Source organism: Artemia sp. Qi Xiang Cuo, chromosome 9 (assembly GCF_049724085.1).
Source record: "Artemia sp. Qi Xiang Cuo chromosome 9, ASM4972408v1, whole genome shotgun sequence".
Classification (NCBI taxonomy): Eukaryota; Metazoa; Arthropoda; class Branchiopoda; order Anostraca; family Artemiidae; genus Artemia; species Artemia sp. Qi Xiang Cuo.
The window spans coordinates 20,769,698-20,788,577 of NC_142802.1; the positions used below are offsets into that span (position 1 = coordinate 20,769,698).

At 36.0% G+C, this 18,880-nt stretch overlaps 1 protein-coding gene across 7 annotated transcripts in view; it reads right to left on the minus strand.

Moving 5' to 3' along the window:
* The window catches only part of MED18 (mediator complex subunit 18), a 447,146-nt gene that overhangs the window by 61,123 nt on the left and 367,143 nt on the right, over positions 1 to 18,880 (minus strand). For all 7 annotated transcript variants that reach the window (XM_089094358.1, XM_089094361.1, XM_089094360.1 and 4 more), the window contains one exon: positions 5,609 to 5,778. In XM_089094358.1, the coding sequence (XP_088950484.1) occupies positions 5,609 to 5,778 (170 nt within the window). The remainder of the gene's footprint in view (positions 1 to 5,608; positions 5,779 to 18,880) is intronic.

The window sequence follows — 18,880 nt, forward strand, 5'->3', positions numbered from 1 at the left end:
CGGTGGAGCCTGAAATCCGTCGGCGGAGCTTTAAGTTACGATGAGATGTCGTGCAAGAAATGCTATGATAGGGTTGTCTAAATAGTACATGGGACAGCTTTGGTTAGAGCCTTGCGATGACAGGTTTTTACAGCAAAGAGTTATTAACGTTGATATGAAAATGGGAAATATGAATATCTTTGCATAATTGCAGATCATTTGTGTATTTGGTCAACATTTTGTTATAGAAAAATAAGAGCCAGGTAAACTTCTTTGGCCCCCCCCCCCTTCTCCCTAAAAAAAGATCGGATCATCAATATGGAAATGTCTCTGATTTTCTCTCTTTGTTGCCTTTTTTATATCCTTTCAATTACTTTTTTCTTTTAAGATTAAATTTGTTGCCTGTTCATAACCTTAGCACAAAAAAGTAACATCTATGCAAGTTAAACTCAATAAAGTCACAGAGAAAAAGAAGAAGAAAAAAGAAAAAGAAGGCAAGAGAGAGAATTGGATGGAATGGAGAGAGAATCTAGTGAATTGGATGGAATTAGTCAATGAAATTTGATACAAATATTGAATTTTTCCTCAGACAATGATAGATTTGCATCTTAATTCACACTGAGACTATAACAGTAGAAAATATAGTTTAAAATATTTGCAAAATGATAATCAAAAGAACAAAACGGGGGGGAAATGAGGAATTCCGGACGATATTCCAGACTACCGGGAGGTGTCAGCCCTACTTGTGTTTCTGCTCGTTTTGAGTTTGACTCGGTTATTTATTGTAATTTCAGTTTGTTTTGGGTTTCATTTATTTATTGATGGTGATTTGTGATATTTTTGCGGTTGGGAGACTGTATGACTTTTACTATTGCTCATATTTGGTTTAATACAGCTCTTTACTTTTCTTTGAAAAACTTGTTTTGTCAAAAAGTTTTTTTAAATTAGTCTTTCTTTAAGGATCGAGGTTTTATGTTTAATATTTTTTTCCTGGCAATTCCAAAATGAAATCAAATCTAACTTCACCTTCATATTTTTGATTTGTGGCAAATCAGGATCAGACCTTGTCAGCCCCTTTCGTAACATTATTTCAAAGCATTACAGGGGACTAAAAGTTCATTTTGCCAAACCTTGGCAATTTGGAAAATGTATCAGATTTAACCTGTTCCTCACATTTTTTAGTTATGGCACGTTTATGACACGCAGCCATTTAAAAACCATTTGTCAGATTTCTCCGTAGCATTATTTTAACCCATTTTGAGAGGGTAATAGTATATTTTTGATAAATTTTTTGAATTATTTGCTCGCAAATTTGAAGTCTTATCTGACAAGGCCCTTGTATTTTTTTCATTTATGGCGTAACATTTATGGCATTCAGACCATTTGTCGGATTTGTCAGTAGCTTTAGACCAACCCATTGCTCTGGACAAAGAGTAGATTTTACCATATTTTGGCAATTTTTCGCTTGCAATTTAGACAACGAACCCCGATTTAACCAGACCCTCTTATTTTTTTAGTTATGAAATATCGTTTATGGCATACAAACCAGTTATAGAGTATTTGACAGATTTTTCTGTAACATCATTTTAACCCATTCCGAGAGAATAATTAGTTCTGGCTCACAATTATATATGGTTATTTTATTACCGTTGATTATAAAATTTAACAAAACAAAAGAAAGAACAAATAAATCCGGAAAAGAAGTAAAAGAGAGGAGTATCATCAAGAGCAAATTTTAGTAGATACTATAATAGCTTACCTATAATAACCTATAATAGCTTACCTATAATAACCTATAATAGCTTACCTATAATAACCTATAATAACTTACCTATAATAACCTATAATAGCTTACCTATAATAACCTATAATAACTTACCTATAATAACCTATAATAGCTTACCTATAATAACCTATAATAGCTTACCTATAATAACCTATAATAACTTACCTATAATAACCTATAATAACTTACCTAAAATAATCTTTGCTATCTCAAATCTAAGGTGCACATTTGAGTTTGAAAAGTTGCAATTTCAAAGCCCTTTCAAATAATATCTGTAAAAATTAAGATAAAAACGCAGCCTTTTATTTTCAACATTTCTGTCATTTACATTTATACATTTGTTCATGAATAACCATCTTTAGGTTTATTCATAAACAATAACATTCTTTTTCCTCTTTCCTTGTTATTAAACAGACTGTTTAGCTTCTCTCTTTTCTCTCTTCTCTCTTTTTTTTACCTAGTTTCCTCTTGCTTTACAGATCTGCTGACACCATGTTCCTATTCAGACTTGAAGTTACTGGGCTATATCGAATAGGATTGTACATACTGTGTTTTAAATACAAGGAAATATCTATAAATTTTCGTAGATTTCAATAGTCGACATAATAGGTGGAATGATAACAGAAATCATATCAACAGAAACTAAACTAGGTTGGTTTTGTAGGGAATGCGTCTTAATTTGTGACGGACAACCCTTTTCAATCTCATGCATTCACGCAAAGAGTATAGGTAGCTTTTAGGAGTGGAAACCGACACTAGTAGTACTAAAAAATTCCCAACACCATTTAGCGTTTGGCATCTATTACAACTTTTTTTCAAGCTTCTTTAATTGTGTTTCCCCAGCAACTGAGATTATATTACTCATTACTGCAGTAATTTTGCCTGTTACAGTAATTAAACTGAATTTGCTTTATTATTGTTCTGACAAAATGCCAAAAAATGTTAAACTCGTAAAATTCTAGATAGCATTGGTATTTTTTGCAGAAGCTAGCGCCAGTTTCCGCTCTAATAAGTTACCTTCTTTACACAGACTACACGTTTATCAGCCGGCCACATTCAAAACAAATTCGTCAGATGTTTAGATTACCTACTCTTTGAAACTTAACTATAATACAAGCAAAACATTTTTTATCCTTTTCGAGCGACTTAGTCATATAGATTAGTTGTAATTTGTGCTAACCTGTCATCATCAAACCTTGCATTAAATTGAAAAAGCTGACTGGCAACACTGACTAAATCCAAGGAGAACAAAAGGTATTTCGGACATTCACCAGTGTATTTCGACATTCACCGATTTGCAGAAATTCACGGTAATATTCTTACTGACATTTCTTATTTATTTATTTTATTATAGATGACGCTGGCTGTTTCAAAATTTATTGGTGTATCTTAGCGCACAAGTGCAACTTTTCTACCTACAGAAGGAAATAGTTACTGACGAGGATTTATTCCTCATACTTTTCCGGATCGAAAAACCATCTTCTATTAAGGGTATCGAAAATCCGGATAATGAGCTATACTATAAAAAATTTACTAAGGTCTCGTATGTTTCATCTTCTTGGTATGTTCTCATGCTTATTGGAATAGACTGTGGGCATAATTTCAAGGAGAGGGTCATTACAAAGACAATTATAAGAGGGGAGATGCCCAAGACAATTAAAAGAGCCAAAATTCAAACGATAAGAGTGGTTGGCTAGAGAATATAAAACTAGCCTAAAAACCCAAAATTCCAGAGGCCCCAGCTTAAGGAATACATTTATCAGATAATATTGACCACCAGGTGAAAAATATTCGACAGTCTCAGCGATCTCATTCTTTCTCTCATTATAGCCCTAGGAAGCGGGATTGAACCACACTTATCACACAGCCTACTGCTTGAAATATGGTCAGTCAGGCGGGTCCCCAAAACAATCCGTAGGCGATTTCTCTGGAAAATATCTAGCAAATCTTCATCCACTTTTCGGAGCGCCCATACTTAAGAGCCATATTTGACCACAGTCATCACTGTAGCTGCAAATATTCTAATCTTCGTTTGTAGACTTATCTTCCTATTCTTCCACAATTAGTAACTCACTGCAGCACAAAGCCGCCTGAGGAAAACACATCCGAGCACACTCCTTCTCCATCCCATTCTGTTTAAAGAGCCTCTCTTTATATCCTCCCAAGAAGTCCCAGTTCCCTTTAGATCCTTTCTAAGGACCTTTACCCACCTCATTCGAGGACGACTTACTTTCTGTCATTTTTCATTCGTAAAACATATCCTAGCTATCTCAGCCTATCGTCCCACTAGCATTGTGCATATGCAATTTCAGCATATTTGGCGATTTGAGCATACTTGAAATATGGGAACTTCTATTATAATATTTCTAAAATATAAAAAATAGCGGCTCGCCCATGAACATCGTATGTGGCGACAACAGAATGGAACAAGTAGCCAATTTCAAATATCTTGGCAGCACCATTGAGAACAAGGAATTCACAGCTGAAGAATTCATGGCCTAATTTGGACAGGCTAACAGCACCGTTAACAGGAAAAGTATAATTTAGAGATCGAGCAATTTATCTCTCCAGCTCAACCTCTCACACGTTTAATACCAATGTTCTACCCGTCCTATACTACAGATCAGAAACATGGCATCTAAACCCTGAACAAGAAAGGAGAATTTAGTATTTTCCAAGCGCGTACCTCCATAGACTACCTAGCATCCAATTGATTCTAATGATGACGAACGAGTTCGTAAGAAACAAAAAATGTCAGCCGTGTTTCTGGAAACCAAAGGTTGAGGTGCATAGGACATGTGACCTGTATGGACCATCCCAGAATCTACAATTCAATGCTCTTCTGGTTACCCGAAAGCCCGTCACAAAGGAAAAAGCCGAGGATACACTCCTTAGTATGTGCAATACCGACCTACCACAGGAATAGAAGATTTCGTCGCAGCCGCAAGCTTCAAGAACGACTGGAGACTCTTCTTAGACGTCTTGGGTGCTTCTGGAAGCAGAGGAGGCTGTAATTCAGACCCCTTTGAGCAAAATAATAACAGCCCCTTCGTCGTTATGACTGATAAGATCCCCTTCCACAAGCACCCTTATCCACAAGCACCTAATTTCTAAATTCCAGGCTTCCGAATTTTAGCTTTTAAAATTTTATAGACCTTGTTTAAGAGACATGTTTATCATACAAAGTTAACTCCTCACTGAAAATTCAGTTCATTGCAGGACATTGTAAAATACAGGAAAGGAATCCTTTTCAATGTATTTACGCCATATTGCTTTTTTCTGAGCACATATGCTATTTTCTTAAAATACCACTTATTCTTTCTCAAAATTCAGTCAACATCGTAAATGAGTTAAAATTCCACTAGCTTGAGGTAACTCATTTTTGAAGCACTACTTCAAGCTCATGTTAATAACGTCTAAGACGTTATTTAACGTTAAGATGTCAAGTATAACTATGCTTCAAATACACTTTAGGCATGTGTTAATTTTCGAAATTAGTTTCGGCTATTTTAATATATTTGAGGGTATTCTGACCCTTTTGAGAAAAAAATAAATTCGTCGTTATCCGTTATCACCACGCTGGAATCGTTATCCGTAAATTCGACGTTACCATTGAGCCCCATTTTATCCACCCTTACCCAAAGGCCCCAAATTTTCAGATTCCTGGCTTTCGAATCTCATCTCTCCAAGATCTAGAGACCCTTTATAATATAAATAATTTCTTGCTGAAAATCAACAGAAAAGTTCAGCAAATTGTAAAGAACAGAAAAAATTTTCTTCAGTCAGATCACTTTTCCTTTTCCAAATTTCCATCACAATTCAAGAATTCATTGTAAATCTTACCCTAAAAAGCTTTGACACAGTAGCTTTCATCTTTCCTTTCCTGAAAATGAAACCATTTAGAACATATTCATATTCTAGGCGGAAGCCGAGCTCTGTAAGAAATTCCACAATATTGCTATTGCAAGCGACATCAATACATGTTCGCACTATAGTTGGCTGATTCTTATCACCTAGAAAATGAAAAGAAAACTTCAATCGAACAAACTTATATCATTACGTTAATACAACCTTCCAACTTATCTTAGCACTCTAAAATGCATGCAGCGCTTATAACTATGATGATTTTAAATCCATTTACTGGAAGAAACAAGCAGAATAGCCGTTCTCAATCCTAGAGGTGGGAGGAAGTTGTAGACCCCTTCCAAGAATTTGGGAACTTAATATGTTTAGAAGATATGAATGTGCCCAAAAGTAAAGAGTATATCTAACCCTTTCTTTGATAATGAACTAGGAAGTGAGAAAGGTTCTATTAAGCTCCATCTTAACTGGTTTAATAAGGGTCGTAAGGATTTTACACCTTGGGAGACTTTTACACAAATGACAAGATCAGATTTTGCTTTGCTTAGTTTATGTACAAGGCGAATAAAAGAGACCACGCCCTCCCAACCGAAAGCTGTTCCGAACTGTAACCAGTTACTACTTCAACATTAAGGGGAATAAGAAAAATACATGTTCACTTTAGGGTTATTAGCGCTATTAGCCTTATTCACTTTATTGCCCAAAAATTCGTCAATTAAAACAAGCCACCAAGCCAATTTTATCTAAATTTATCTAATTGTAATTTTAGTAAAATTCGGTTAGAGAGAAATACTGATTTTTATCAAGACATATTTCCAGACAAAAAGTATTTCGGTAGCCCAAGCTCAAAGACAACCCGACAAAATTTCTGTCTCTTCTATCTTTCTATCTTATAATTCTTTGTGATATTTTTTGTTTGATTAATTCTATCAATTGTATTGATTACTTAGCGAAAAGTAATCTCTCTCTCTCTCTTTCTCTCTAAAAAAAAACAAAAAAAAAAACAAAAAAAAACAGCCATTTCATGACAAACTCGGTACACATAGAAGTGCGCAAGAAACCTCTAGAGAGTGAAAGAATATTTAAATGAACAAAATACACATTCCAAAACTTAAATTGTATTGTGGTGGTGCAGTGGGTTTGACCTTCTCTTGGGAATAACGGGACCCAGAGATCGAACCTTTGCTGTGGCAACACACTACAGGACCGACGCAGGGGCCTTAGTAGTCAAGAAGTGTCGTTAATCCGATCACTAAAATAGTACCCAAGATTGTCAACTCGATATCTTTTTAATCACTGAAACTCGACTGGTAAAAGGCATGATCCCGAGCACCATGTTTTGGGATGGTGAATTTTCTCTTCTCAGTCACCTTGTTTAGAAAGACCGGTCAGTTCTAGCAAAAAAATAAAAGATTACACTCTAGATTAAAATATAATTTTTGATTACCTTTTTTCCTTAATCCTGGAGGAAGTGAAAATAAAAAACTCTTTGTTATTTTATTTGGATCTCTCTTTTACAGTGTAGTATATTTTCCCCATTTTCGAAGTTCAAGCAGGGTTTGCTGATTCAGTGATTTATTAAGTGTATCGGATTAATCTGGGACAGCCACTAGTTTTAAGGTCTTAGGGAATTGGTTAGTAAGTGCAAACAATTATTTTATCTTTTTTTGAACTAACCCTTACCTTTAAAAGTTCAGCAGTAATTACTCTATTTAAACATTAGTCGCTCTATTTCATAAAGACTAATATATTGCATTTCATATTTTAGTATATACTCGTACTATTTTACAATTAAATATGGAATGTTAGCCATAAAGAATTTTGTTTTTGTAAAAAATTCAATCGGTCTCAAAATATTATGATCAATACAAAATTTCCCAATGGTTGGTGATGAATTGGCAACCTGTCAATCCTTGGAAAATAATTGCTCTGCTGTAGACTGGGCTAATCTCAAATAGTCTCGAAGTATCTAAGGAGTATCGGGCACTTAGCGGACATTGTTTTAAATAGTGTTATAAAAAAGGACATTAATTAGAAGATTAGATGTGCCAAACACAGCCCTTAACAGACTTAAACCAGGGAACCATCTCCTTTAAAACTGCGATTCTTCAACAGCAACGTCATGTCAGTTCATGTTAGCGAGTGCTAGAAACTCAATATAAAAGGCCCGTTTTTAGCACTAAGATCTTACATCTAAGATCTTACATCTTTCTGCAAATATTATCGTTTTTTAACTCATCTTTGTTCTAAGATCTTACAGCTCACTGATGTTAGCAAAAAGTGTGAAACACCGCCACTGTTCTGCCATATAGAACAATGATGAGAGAACTTTGATGATCTACTCATCATTGTTCTCAGACCGCTGATCAGAGAGAATGATGAAAGACGTTTGCACAAAAACGACCGAAGATGTAAAATCTTTGTTCAAAGATTTCACTTTTAAGCGTTTTCTGACAAAAGATGTAAGATCTTGGCACATTGATGAGTCAAAAACGCCCCTAAAGACAGAGAAAAGACTAACAGCGTTCAGAAACGTGTGCTTCAGGCGGATATTAAACGTCGGGTGGTGACAAAAAGTCAGTGACTGGATATTGGATGCTAGACATTGAACAGACGCTGTTATATTGGGTATCGATGCAGGATTGCTATCAGATATACAATATCGGAAATCTACCGGAGGTTGTTTTGAATAGTGTTATATAAAAAGGAGATTAAAAGAAAAATGGTATGGCAGACACTACCTTCAACAGATTTAAACTAGGGAACCCTCATCCTTAAAGCTGTTATTTTTCAACAGCAACTTCATGTGAGTTCATGTTAGCGAGTGCTAGAAACTCGATATAAAGACAGAGAAGAGAGTAACAGAGTTCGAAAATATATTCCTCTGGCAAATATTAATCGTCGGGCGGCGACAAAACGTCAGTAACGCGGAGAACTGGCCAGCCGTTTATTTTTGAAGTGGTAAAGAAGAAAACATAGCAAAGTTGGACATTTCATTTGGATGGAGGAGTCACGAACCATGCGCCAAGTGCAGCAATGGCGACCATGTGGGCGTCGAGAGAGCGGGAGACTCAGACACATGTACCAACTGTATCTCCGATGTGGGCATGCGTCACTCATACCCTAGTGGGGAGATGTCCTTAACGCAGCTACCATGCAAGCTGTGTATAAAGGCTTTGTCGAAGACCTATGCGCCACAGATGGTTAGGAGGACGTCAGTACAAAGAAAAAGTTATAAAAATTATATTTGGTAGGAGTTAAAAGAGGAGTAAAATAGCCAGCTATTAATTTAACTTCAAATTATCAAAGAAAAATTAAATTGGATCCGATAGCTCTGTGTTAGTATAAAAATTAATTTTCATCCTGATGACATTTGCTCTTTCATTAGGTACAAGATGAAATAAAGATATAGCATACTTTATGATTAAATTTACAGGGTTAACGTCCGCAACATAATGGGAAAGTCATATAATTTTTATTTTTAAATATTACTGTCGTGACCAAATATCTTGGGTTTACGCCAAAGTTATGTTAAAATTTTTCTTCTTTTTTTTTAGAAATTGGATTTGCTTTCACAATTTGGCAGTCGTAACAGATCATATTACTTAAAAACCTATAGTGTGGAAAACGATAAAATATACTTTTCTGAACATTTGTAAAAAAAAAAAATCATTAGAAGCAAACAAACACACACAAGCAAAATAGACTATTACTGTTTGAAGAATACCAAGTGTTACCATAATATTTTTGTGGACTAATGTATGTGTAGCTTTAATACCCATGATGATGCACAAAAATATAACTGATGGAGTAGAAAAAAATTAAATTAAGCATATAAACTTAAATCAGCACTTAAACGACAGATTGGCCGAACAAATGGCATTCAGGAAAGAACTTTCAACTTTTACCGATTGCTGGTCATCTCATTTCTACTTGGGACAACACCATGGGGCCAGCGACCCCGTATGTAATTGATACAGTGGTGTTATTAGCCGAAAGAGGCAGGCGAAGAAGGTACTTAGAATATTTAAAAAGACATTTCCTTACTTCTGCAATATCATTTTGCACGAAGGGAGGCGCAAAAGAGGTCGACCAAAACATAAGAATACAAGAAATACATTGCAACGTATCAATTATGTTGTTAAAAGTAATTTTCAAATAAAATAAACTGTGCAAGCTCAGTTGCAGCACTGAAATGAGAGGGAGACAGAAGTGCTAATTGGAAGGAAGGGGAGCAATTTTCGTCCCTAGAATTGGGGAAATTCCTATTTTGTATTTCCGTTAAAAAAAAAAACAAGAAAAAAAATGCCCGCCCACCTAGTTTGTGAAAAATACCTAAATTATGAAAATCATTGTCCTTCCCCTACATTTTTCTGCATTGGAATCACTGGGGGAAGACCTCGAGTCTTAGGGATCAGTTAAGAAAGGGTAAATGTCCCTTGGCGCAGTACTGCAGTGAGTTGTTACTGGTAGTAGTAGTATATATTTCTTCTAGTTCTTACAGCCATTACCTAATATCAAAATATATAATTCCTTTCGGGTCCATGGGTTAGCAATGCATATACTAGTACATAAAGAGTGCATAAACATAGGAGACACTGACTTCCCGCCACCTGGTCGGAAAGCCGCAAATACCGCTCAGTTCCGCCACGCTTGGCACATTCCCCAGAACGCTTGGCCCACCACTTTAAACGCTTGGCACAGTTTCGCCAAGCTTGGCATGCAGTACCTGATTTCTGAGGCAGAGTGACTTGTCGGTACAAACAGAAACACTATGAAGTTGAAAACATAAAGAGGTAAATCTGTTAATGAGAGAATCTTGATTATAAGCTAGTAGGCTATTGTAGCAATAATCCTCCTCATTTCTGTTCTGTCACAACTCACAATTTTTCCAGAAGGAAAAACAAACATACAAGAGTAGAGATCCGTAGATAATGAATTTGACACATACAATTATTGCTTCTACGTAGAGACTTTTTTTTTTCTTTTTTTTTACAGGAGATCCCCTTTAAGATTCACCATCTGTTTTTTTTAAAGGAAGAGGAAAAAGGGCATTAACTATTTTTTTGAAAATAGGATTTTGAAGGGATTGTGAAGGGAAAATAGGGATTTTGAAGGGAAAATAGGGATTTTGAAGGGAAAATAGGATTTTGAAAAGGGATTTTGAAAATAGGGAACCAAACGAGAACCAAGTTAATCCACTAAACACCGAACGACTACATTCACATAGGTATTGATTGGAATTGGTGTACATGTAACTAAGCCCCAGTTTAACTAAACCCCCTGCAGCTCAATCAATTTAACTGAACCCTGGTTCAACTGTTTAATTTTGTTTAAATTTGTTTAGTTTTCGTTTAAAACGTTCAACTTTGAGTAGGAGGAGGGTTGAGATAAAGGGGGGCTAGGTTAAACGGGGGTTGGATTGCATGAGGGTTCAGTTGCACGGGGTTTAATTAAATAAGGATTCAGTTGCACTGGAACCATAGAAATTGTTTCCAGATACCACGTTTCTTCTGATTTATTTATTTGGAAGTCTGATATTACAATCATACATAGTTTAGTTTATCCCATAATTGCCATACTATTTTACCTCACAAGTTGAAATTATACCGTCATCCTTTTTCTTTTTTTTTAAATAAAAAGAACTATTTTGAGCTTAGTTCAGAATTTTTGAAATATGAAAACTTATTTAATAATTTAAAGGAAGACTTTTCTTGTTTACTTAAAAAAAAATATACAGGAAATCGCCACACGCATGCCTGCAAACAGAAGTTGGGGAGATACAAACTGTAAAATTTTCCATGACAGTAAAAACAAAAACAAATGAATGAATTTCAGTTGATTTCAAGCCTGTACACGGCTATAGGGTCGTATTTCCCTCCCAAGTTATCCAAATTTTTCAATTTTAATTTCTATTTTCGTATTTTTCATCGATTTTTTATAATTTTCCACCTCGGAATATTTCGCCTCCTCCAAAATAACTTTTTATTCGTGCCTAGCTGAATCGGCCGTCAAAAATGACCAGATATTTTAATTGCAAGGCTAGACAGCGGAAAACTTAATTTTGGTACATAGTTTTATTTTCTGTTTTTGTAAGAAAATAAAAACGAAAAATACTACGTTTTGAAGACATCATAACCTCAGAGGCTAAGGCCTGACAGAAGACAACATACTGTACAAAGCGAAAAGGGGCAATTTTTAGTACATAAATTCATATTCATTATAAAAATTCGTTAATCCAATTGGAAGCAAAATTCTCTGAAGTCGGCAGTAGAAAGCTATCTTATACTCCCACGGGGAGTCCATATATGGGCATAGCCTCCCTAGGGAGAAAGATCGCGTAATCGGTCAATGACCTCTTTTTCCAAGGTCAATTTATTTGATGTTTCTATGTGTAATAACTCCGGAACGAAGGTTGCACATGCGCATTGATTTCTAACGGGAACAATGTTATTGATCTAGGACTCGAGGGGGAAGTGAATTTCCGAGAAATTGATTGCGTAATCGATCGCGAATGTCATGGTGTCCAGAAATAGTATTTGTTGTTGTTGCTCTAGGCAATGTTATGAGTTTCCCGGAATTTGGAACACCTGTGCTGTCGACCTCAATTCACCTATCGTGAATCAATAATTCCCCTTAGAAACAACAAATTAATTTCCCCTTTCTTGACAGATCAATCAATCAATGACATCATCTGTCAGACTTTAAAAATTTTCGCCTAGAAACATTTCTCCAGGAAAAGATCCAAATCATTAATGTCTTTGCCTCGGGAACAACTCTTTTGGTCGAACTCCAAAGGATATTAATAACCAAAGGCCGTGGAAACAATTAGGCAAGAAACATCTTAGCGATGAATTGTTTTAGCGCGCGAAAAGGTGTGTGTGTGTGTGTGTGTGTGTGTGTGTGTGTGTGTGTGTGTGTGTGTGTGTGTGTGTGTGTGTGTGTGTGTGTGTGTGTGTGTGTGTGTGTGTGTGTGTGTGTGTGTGTGTGTGTGTGTGTGTGTGTGTGTGTGTGTGTGTGTGTGTGTGTGTGTGTGTGTGTGTGTGTGTGTGTGTGTGTGTGTGTGTGTGTGTGTGTGTGTGTGTGTGTGTGTGTGTGTGTGTGTGTGTGTGTGTGTGTGTGTGTGTGTGTGTGTGTGTGTGTGTGTGTGTGTGTGTGTGTGTGTGTGTGTGTGTGTGTGTGTGTGTGTGTGTGTGTGTGTGTGTGTGTGTGTGTGTGTGTGTGTGTGTGTGTGTGTGTGTGTGTGTGTGTGTGTGTGTGTGTGTGTGTGTGTGTGTGTGTGTGTGTGTGTGTGTGTGTGTGTGTGTGTGTGTGTGTGTGTGTGTGTGTGTGTGTGTGTGTGTGTGTGTGTGTGTGTGTGTGTGTGTGTGTGTGTGTGTGTGTGTGTGTGTGTGTGTGTGTGTGTGTGTGTGTGTGTGTGTGTGTGTGTGTGTGTGTGTGTGTGTGTGTGTGTGTGTGTGTGTGTGTGTGTGTGTGTGTGTGTGTGTGTGTGTGTGTGTGTGTGTGTGTGTGTGTGTGTGTGTGTGTGTGTGTGTGTGTGTGTGTGTGTGTGTGTGTGTGTGTGTGTGTGTGTGTGTGTGTGTGTGTGTGTGTGTGTGTGTGTGTGTGTGTGTGTGTGTGTGTGTGTGTGTGTGTGTGTGTGTGTGTGTGTGTGTGTGTGTGTGTGTGTGTGTGTGTGTGTGTTATCCCGGCGGCGCTTCTCTGGTCCGGGGACCTTTGGGGGGGGCGCGGGGGCCGGGGAGGGCCTTTGGGGCACAGGGAGGTCCTTTGGGGCACAGGGAGGGCCTTGGGGACCCTGCTGGTCCTTTGGGAGCTCGATGGGCCTTTGGGGGCCCGGGGATGGCCTTTGGGGGCCTGGGGGACATTTGGGGACCGGTGGTGGCCTCTTGGGAGCTTGGGGGCTTTTGAGGACCGGGGGCTTCCTTCGGGGTTGGGGTAGGAGGATTGGAACCCTTTGGGGTTGGGTTAGAGGACCTCACAACACTGTTCAAATGAAACTTGTGTATTATAACGACCACACTCAAAACCTCTTCCAAAATCTCTTCAAAAATCTTCTTTTAAAATGTCTCTATCTGTTTCGCCGAAATAGTTCCATAACCTGTCTAAAACGGTTTCGCCCAAATAATCCCTAAACGTAAATTCAGCGTGTTCCTTTGTTATTGGCATCTCTGCGCTAACGCATTTCAAATTAATAAGAAACCTTTTCGCGCGCTAAAACAATTCATCGCTAAGATTTTTCTTGCCTAATTGTTTCCATGGCCTTTGGTTATTAATATCCTTTGGAGTTCGACCAAAAGAGTTGTTCCCGAGGCAAAGACATTAATGATTTGGATCTATTCCTGGAGAAATGTTTCTAGGCGAAAATTTTTAAAGTCTGACAGATGATGTCATTGATTGATTGATCTGTCAAGAAAGGGGAAATTAATTCTGTTGTTTCTAAGGGGAATTATTGATTCACGATAGGTGAATTGAGGTCGACAGCACAGGTGTTCCAAATTCCGGGAAACTCATAACATTGCCTAGAGCAACAACAACAAATACTATTTCTGGACACCATGACATTCGCGATCGATTACGCAATCAATTTCTCGGAAATTCACTTCCCCCTCGAGTCCTAGATCAATAACATTGTTCCTGCTAGAATTCAATGCGCATGTGCAACCTTTCGTTCCGGAGTTCTTACACATAGAAACATCAAATAAATCGACCTTGGAAAAAGAGGTCATTGACCGATTACGCAATCTTTCTCCCTAGGGAGGCTATGCCCATATATGGACTCCCGTGGGAGTATAAGATAGCTTTCTACTGTCGGCATAGATCATTTCTATTTAAAAGAAATTCATTGAATGAATAAAAACAAAACATGTAAAGTGTAGAATCCAACAATACATGCTAGATTATGACGCTTTGCTAGCTAAGTACTGCCTTTCCTTAAAAAAAGCGCAGCAGTCATAATAGCTAAATAGCTAACAGAAAACTACAATATAGTAACTGTTTGTAATTAATAAGAATTAGTATCTACCCCAATTTATTCCCTAGTTAATCAATATTTTCTTAAAAATCATCCCCTTACTAACGAGTTAATTTTACAAGTAAACAGTACAAATAATCGGTTAAAATTAAGCAAAAATTCAGAAACTTAAGTTTAAATTCGCAGAAAAAAGAAATTTACGAATTTTTGGAACCAATCAAGGTAGGATAGTTTATCAATATTTTCTTAAAAATCATCCCCTACTAACGAGTTAATTTTCCAAGTAAACAATACAAATACTCGGTTAAAATTAAGCAAAAATTCAGAAACTTACCTTTAAATTCCGTAGAAAAAAGAAATTTACGAATTTTTGGAACCAAGCAAAGTAGGATAGTTTATCAATATTTTCTTAAAAATCATCCCCTTACTAACGAGTTAATTTTACAAGTAAACAGTACAAATACTCGGTTAAAATGAAGCAAAAATTCAGAAACTTAAGTTTAAAATCGTAGAAAAAAGAAATTTACGAATTTTTGGAACCAAACAAGGTAGGATAGTTTATCAATATTTCTTAGAAATCATCCCCTTACTAACGAGTTAATTTTCCAAGTAAACAGTACAAATACTCGGTTAAAATTAAGCAAAAATTCAGAAACTTACGTTTAAATTCGTAGAAAAAAGAAATTTACGAATTTTTGGAACCAAACAAGGAAGGATAGTTTATCCATATTTTCTTAAAAATCATCTCCTTACTAACGAGTTAATTTTCCAAGTAAACAGTACAAATACTCGGTTGAAATTAAGCAAAAATTCAGAGACTTGCGTTTAAATTCGTAGAAAAAAGAAATTTACGAATATTTTTGGTACCAAACAAGGTAGGATAGTTTATCAATATTTTCTTAAAAATCATCCCCTTACTAATAAGTTAATTTTCCACAACAAAAGATGGTTGGCATCTTTCTTATCCTCTTTATATATTTTTAGATATAAAAAGAAAATCTTTTGTTAATTATTATCAGTCCATGAGCTGGAAATCATTATTCATTTCACGCATAATTTTGCTGGCCTGAGAGTTTTTCGTTGTTTATTTATTTTTATTTTTTGAGCAAAAACTGAAGCAAACTAGACATTTACCTAAATGAAAACTCTTCTGTCATCGGAAGACGTGAATAAGGGCCGCCAAAGCTAAGTTCGACTCTCGTCAAAACCTAGCCTATCCGTACTTTCAGCTTAAGGAGCACGGGAAAGATACTTCGTTTTTTTCAGTCTTCACGTAAAGAATCTGTGAAAGTTAAATGAGTGGAAACTGTCGCTAATCTCGAAAACAAAAATGATCATCAGTATCTAGTGTTTGGGTACTTTGTTTGACCAAAAACTGCAGTATACTTGCATTTTCCGGCGATCCAAAATGCAGGGGATGCTAAAGAAGGTATAATTTGTTCCCAATAGGCCTACTAGCTTAAAATCGATTAGCCTACATTGTACATGCCAAAATTTTCCCAAGCTAATCCAGGTACACTCTGTGACGACTGAATTTTGAGTTAAATTTTGGGTTAATTTAGTTAATGTTTTTTATCAGTTAATGAATTTTTAATTAAATTTAGCATTTTATCCTTGAGAATAAAATGCTGATAATTATCATTTACGGAGAAATTTCAGCTACAGTCCTGTTCCAATGAAGATTAGTCACATAAAATAACAGTAAATGAAACTACTGTTTTAATATCTGGAAACAAAAAAAAGAAAAAAAAACAAAATAATGTAAGAAATGATAAGACAAAACTGTAAAAGCTGACATTTCCGGGTGGGGAAACAAAAAGGTCCCAGAAACCTCATTAGCATAATCACGGTAGTGCCACCTTTGAAAACTGGATTGAAAAAATTGATCAAGAGGGGTTTAATTTAAAGGTGGTGGGTATCAGTTTTCAGATATCAGGTATCAGATATCAGTTTGACAAAATTAAAATTTGTAACGCTGTTTAAATGAATTCCCCAGTTGTCAAGGCTCTTGCCAATTTTTTGGAAAATAGAAAATTGTTTCGAAACCGATTAATCGGCCGGAGAGACAGATTTTTCGCCTCTTGATCCAGATTATAACCGAACGAGTATTCGTCCACATGAAATTGGATTTGCCATCCTTAGTGATTTATCACTACTTCTAGTGATTTTTCGTAGTGTTCTATAAAAAGCCACTAAATCATCATATGAATCACTGGATAATTGAAGAAAATCACTTTCTTTCAACCTGATTTGCGTAACATCAAAATGGCATTATATTCTTGGAACATTTGTTGCCACGAGGTTCTTACAGTAATAAAATTCTGCTTGGGCGAATGATTGTACGCATGGTTACCACCGGTGAAAAAACACTAAGTTGGAAGTGATTTTTTGGCTGGATTTAGCGATTTCTCTCAAGGTATCCAGTGGATTCATATGATGATTTAGTGAAGCTTTTTTTATCGAACACTACAAAAAATCACTAGAGAGTAGTGATAAATCACTAGGATGTGCAAATCCAATTTCATGCGGGATCGGTACTCGCCGAGTCCTATAATCTGGATCAAAGAAGCGAAAAATCTGTCTCTCCGGCCGATTAATCGGTTTCAGAAACAATTTTCTTCATTTTCCAAAAAAATTGTGCAAGGCCTTGACAACTGGGGGAATTCATTTAAACAGCGATTACAAATTTCCATCTTGTCAAACTGATATCTGATACCTGATATCTGAAAACTGATACCCACCCCCTTTAAATTAAAACCCCTCTTGATCAATTTTCCAATCCGGTGTTCAAAGGGTGGCACTACGTGATTGTGCTAATGAGATTTCTGGGACCTTTTTGTTCCCCACCCGAAAATGTCGGCTTTTACAGTTTTGTCTTATCATTTCTTACATTATTTGTTTTTTTTTCTTTTTTTTGTTTCCAGATATTAAAACAGTAGTTTCATTTACTGTTATTTTATGTGACTAATCTTCGTTGGAACAGGACTGTAGCTGAAATTTCTCCGTAAATGATAATTACGCGGCATTTTATTCTCAAGGATAGAAATGCTAGAGCTAATTAAAAATTCATTAACTGATAAAAAACATTAACTAAATTAACCCAAAATTTTAACTCAAAATTCAGTCGTCACAAAGTGTACCTGGATTAGCTTGGGAAAATTTTTGGCATGTGCAATCGCAGGCTAATCGATTTTAAGCTAGTAGGCCTATTGGGAACAAAATTATACCTTCTTTAACATCCCCTGCATTTTGGATCGCCGGAAAAATGCAAGTATACTGCGGATTTTGGTCAAACAAAGTACCCAAACACTAGATACTGATGATATCATTTTTGTTTCTCGCAGATTAGCGACAGTTTCCACTCATTTAACTTTCACAGATTCTTGCACGTGAAGACTGAAAAAAACGAAGTTTACCTTTTCCCGTGCTCCTCTAAGCTGAAAAGTGCCGGATAGGCTAGGTTTTGACGAGGAGATCGAACTTAAGCTTTGGCGGCCCTTGTCCATGTCTTCCGATGACAGAAGAGTTTTCATTTAGGTAAATGTCTAGTTTTGCTTCAGTTTTTGCTCAAAAAAATAAAAATAAATAAACAACGAAAAAACTCTCAGGCCAGCAAAATTATGCGTGAAATGAATAATGATTTCCAGCTCATGGACTGATAATAATTAACAAAAGATTTTCTTTTTATATCTAAAAATATATAAAAGAGGATAAGAAAGATGCCAACCATCTCTTGTTGTGGAAAATTAACTTATTAGTAAGGGGATGATTTTTAAGAAAATATTGATAAACTATCCTACCTTGTTTGGTACCAAAAATATTCGTAAATTTCTTTTTTCTACGAATTTAAACGCAAGTCTCTGAATTTTTGCTTAATTTCAACCGAGTATTTGTACTGTTTACTTGGAAAATTAACTCGTTAGTAAGGAGATGATTTTTAAGAAAATATGGACAAACTATCCTTCCTTGTTTGGTTCCAAAAAATTCGTAAATTTCTTTTTTCTACGAATTTAAACGTAAGTTTCTGAATTTTGCTTAATTTTAACCGAGTATTTGTACTGTTTACTTGGAAAATTAACTCGTTAGTAAGGGGATGATTTCTAAGAAATATTGATAAACTATCCTACCTTGTTTGGTTCCAAAAATTCGTAAATTTCTTTTTCTACGATTTTAAACTTAAGTTTCTGAATTTTTCGTTTCATTTTAACCGAGTATTTGTACTGTTTACTTGTAAAATTAACTCGTTAGTGAGGGGATGATTTTTTAAGAAAATATTGATAAAC